The 4,131-nt window shown below is 52.1% G+C and overlaps 1 protein-coding gene across 1 annotated transcript; it reads right to left on the bottom strand.

The window, feature by feature from the left end:
* Positions 1 to 283: 283 nt before the first annotated feature.
* SPINK4 (serine peptidase inhibitor Kazal type 4) lies at positions 284 to 3,866 on the bottom strand. The gene is given in 3 exon segments (XM_077761928.1): positions 284 to 400; positions 1,706 to 1,749; positions 3,684 to 3,866. Coding segments are annotated over 3 exon segments (222 nt in total). The 5' UTR covers positions 3,745 to 3,866.
* Positions 3,867 to 4,131: the final 265 nt, after the last annotated feature.

Here is a 4,131-nt window from a genome sequence, read left to right as displayed (position 1 = left end):
AAATGAACAAATGAAGTCACCTAGTCAGTCAGCTACAGAACAAGGGAAGGAACCCAGGGTTTCTGCAGTGCTCTCCCCCCCCACCCCCCAACCTTCTGCCAACTGAGGCTTTGTGCTTGGAGCCATGTGCTTTCTTTGAAATACACTTGTGCTCATTCTATTGGGGGCAGTGTTGGAGGAGTCAGGCCAAGGTGTGTGAAGGAAGAGGTAGGTCAAGTATTCCTCCTTTCAGACTTGAATGTACCAGAGATGGGTCTAGCCAAGGGGAAGGTGTGCGGCAGACTTATAGCCAGGTCAAGCAGAGGTGGCATTCACTTTCCTATGTGACCCCATCAGTGCCACAGACCAGGATGGATGTCTGGAAACAGGCTGGAGATTCTGCCATGTGCTCACAGATGGGCTGTGGAAGAGAGGAAAGGAAGAAGGGCATTCAAGGATTCAGAGGCAGTGAGGAGGGACCCAGGGACTCTGCTTGGAGTCATGGGCTCCAGGGGAGAGCCAGATTCAAGACGGCCCCGCTGTTGGTCCAGGAGGCATGAAACTAAACCCTTGTCATGTTTGCTTACGTGTGCGTGCATGACTAAGTGTATGGCTGTGGCCGTGTGCACAAATGTGTGCCTGTGTCTGTATGTGCAGAGTGAATTTATGCCCTCAGGCTTCTGGGGATGGGTTCCCACTCTTCAGAGGGCCTAACTAGAACCTCTGCTGCTGGTCCCAGTGGGGACCCCAAGAGACAGAACAGCCCAGCAGTCCCAGGGGGCTCCTCCTCACTGAGGGCCCCTCAACTCACTCTGGCCTACATGACCCATCAGGCCTCTGGTGTGGGAAGACTGGAAAAATGAGACAGGGCTTGGGGTGGGAGCATGGGACAGCATAGGGTGAGAGAGGCAGTGCCAGCAGCAGTGACGAGATCTGGAGCCTGAGTTCTGTACTGATTAGCTGTGTAAATTTGACTGAGCCATTTCTACTCTTTAGGCCTCAGTTTCCTCATCTGCAAAAACTAAGTAAATAATAGTATTCTTCTCACATAGGGTTAATTGAAATAATGTATGTAAAGTACTTGGTTCCTTGGCACAGTAATAGGCCTCGGTTCTGATGGGCTGAGAATGAACTTGCTGAGGCTGCTGGATGGGAAGGTTTGTGCCTTCTTGTTCATTTACATGAAGGAGGGTGTTGGGGGTCTCAAGGAGGCCAGGCCAGCACCACTGCCTTGGGATCCCTGGGGACATCAGACCGAGGGCCGAGGTGGAATCAGGGTTCAGAGACAACTTGGTGTCTGTCCTCCAGAGTGAAGGGATGGATGATGGGCTGTGATTGGGGGAGGCTGGCACACACCAGGGGGCCATGGAGCCTTGGCGTGAACCCCATAGCCTGTCCCATCTGCACTACACAAAGCAGAGAATGCACTCGGTCCTGCTGAGGCTGGGCAGGGGATCTCACCGCTAGCAGGGACATTGGAGACCACGTTGGGGTAGATCTCTCGAGGTCATTGAAGGCAAGTTTGGGACCTTGGCAAAGGGGCTGAGCCAGCTCGGCCTGGAAGGGCTAACCTAGGGAACATGCAGGCTCAGGAGCCATGCTGGCCTGGGAGCCATTGGAGTTATCTGAGCAGGAGTATAAAGAAGAAAAATGATTTCCTAGCACAGATACAGAAGGAAGGCCAGAACAGCAGCCCTGGGGCTAAAACTACAAGCTGCTGCCTTACCATTCTTGAGAAAGTGAGCTCTTCCTCTGCGGACACTGGCACTTCTGAAAGGAAAACATGCAAGAGTTAGGTGATTATGGTTCCAGGCAGCAGGTCTGGAGTCTGAGAACTGCTTCAGGAGACCTGTTCCAGCTACTACCCAGTCTGGAATTCCTCAAGGAAAGGTAGAGTCACCAGACAGTGGGGCCCCCAGAAAGCTGATGTGACCTTGGGTTGCTAGAATAGAGACACAAAATCTAGAGTTGGGGAAGTGATGCTCCAGCCTGTTCCTTATTAGTCAGATCCCACTGGGATTGTTAAATCCCATATAATAATGAAAAGAATTCAGCTACTGTGTACCAGGCATCAAGAATACATGATCTTAATTAACTAGTCTTCACATCTCTATCACTATTATGTAACAGGGAGGAAAAGGAGGCAGTAGTAGATGCTGTGGTCTGCTACGCAGATCCCACGTGCAGGACTGAGGTGCTCATTTCCTCAGCTGCTGGGGGTATTGCCCACTCCCAGCATGTCCTTTCCTAGGAATTACCCTCAGAACAGAGCTGCCTCACCTATGTTTGCATCCCCTACCCAGGAACAGCCAATATCCAATGACAAGTTGATGTTGGTACAATGGCCAGAAACACCTCATATCTATTCAAAACAATGTGGAAGGGCCACCCCAGCTCCAAAGCTCCCTGTGGGATCATTGGAGGCTTCTGTCGCACAGCATCACAACTTTCCTCATCCCTCGGGGGTGTACCCTGTGAGCACACCCCAAGACACGGCATGCCCATCCGAGCCTGCTTCCCGGGGAATTGCCCAACCTAGGAAAGAGGCTTAGAAGGTAAAGCAAAGCAGTTTGTCAAGGGCAGAGCTGGGATTGCACACAGGTCTGTCACTCCCCAGCCTGTTCTTGTCTCATACGTAGTTATGCCACCCAACCCTCCATGGTCTAGGTACACTGCTTGCACATGAACAAACTGGTATGACTGGCAAATATGACAGGTGCAAGGAGGAACGGAGCCACATCTAATGCCATAGGTGGAAAGTAAGGTGTCCACATGAATTGGAGAAGGGCAGGATGCTTCCTGAAGTCTGAAGGGCTGTCCTGGGGCCAAGGGAGAGACAAGCTCTTCTCAACCTCACAGGGCAGAGCCCATTTGTGCAAGGAGACTGCAGGGAGGCAGGTTTGAATTTTAGAATTTTCTCTCAGTGGAAACATACCTCTGCAAAGGAGGCTGGCTGCAGAAGTGGAGAGTTCTCCATCACTGGAAGTGTGACCACCACTGTGGTTTTAGCTTTCCCTGAGGTTGCCATTTTAAATGATTTCCAAGGTAGAGAGGGAGGAGGGAAGTGAGCTGGAGTGACCTCTGATGTGCTGTTTAAGCATCAGGACAGTTCTCTTTCTGTTTGCTCACTGATACGTCTTAAGGGCCCAGAACATTGGCTGATACACAGTAGGTGTGAGACTGGAGAGGGGCTCCAGGGCCTGAGGAGGCCCCACTCCAGCTGCATGTGTCTAGCCTGGGACAAGGGCTCCCCTGGGTGCACACAGCTGCTGTCTGTCCCACAAGCACAACCTGTCACAGCAGACAGGAGCTCAGAGGACCCAAGCCAAGATTCCTTCAGCACCCACCACCTTGCAGCCAGAAGACTTACCTGTCTCCTGAGATAAGCCTGCTCTCTGCTGCCTCTTCTATCTCTCACCAAGTAGTTGCTGAGAGAAGCTTTGAACTAGGACAACTTCCTATGCTACAGCTGGAGAAACAGAGGCCCCAAGAGAGGAGGGATTTTTGCAATTCTGGGCCAGAGTCAGGATTTGAACCCAGGTTTCTTTTCTCCTAGCCCAGGGCTTTTCCCACCACAGTGGAGAGATACAGAAAGAGGGTATATGCAGAAAACTGAGGCCTCACAGGGTGCTCTAGGTCCTGTCTCCACCACAAGCTCATCTACTAACACCAAGCCACAGAGAATCCAGACTCTGTCCACTCACCCATGTCCACAATGAGGAGGGCGACCATGGCCAGAGTGACTACCCACAGGCGGACGGCCATGCTGACCCTGGGCTGACTAGTCCTGGCTGGATGGGGCCTGGGCCGGGGCAATGATCGGGGCCTGTTTACAGGGCTGATCCCCACCCTTATCTGGGACCAGATGGAGAGGCCAGGAGCATCATCCAGAGAATATCTGCACCCTGGCATCAGAGATACTGAGCCTATGGTGGCCTGGAGCTGTGCCTATGGGGCTGGCAGATTTCCAGAGTGAGGAAAGTTTGGACAACGTAACAAAGCTAACACCAATCCGAGGGCTGGAGCAAGTGGGAGAAGGAAACTGAAGTAGAAAAACAGAGAGAAACCAAGTCAGAGACAGAGGGAGATGGACAGACAGGCAGATCAGAAGGAAAAACAAACAAAAAGTAAAGCAGCCACTGAAAGGCGAAG

This window comes from Crocuta crocuta, unplaced genomic scaffold (genome assembly GCF_008692635.1).
Source record: "Crocuta crocuta isolate KB4526 unplaced genomic scaffold, BGI_CrCroc_1.0 scaffold204, whole genome shotgun sequence".
In the NCBI taxonomy this organism is placed as follows: domain Eukaryota; kingdom Metazoa; phylum Chordata; class Mammalia; order Carnivora; family Hyaenidae; genus Crocuta; species Crocuta crocuta.
Note: the sequence above shows the minus strand (reverse complement) of the source record. Positions and strands in the feature narration are given on the sequence as shown.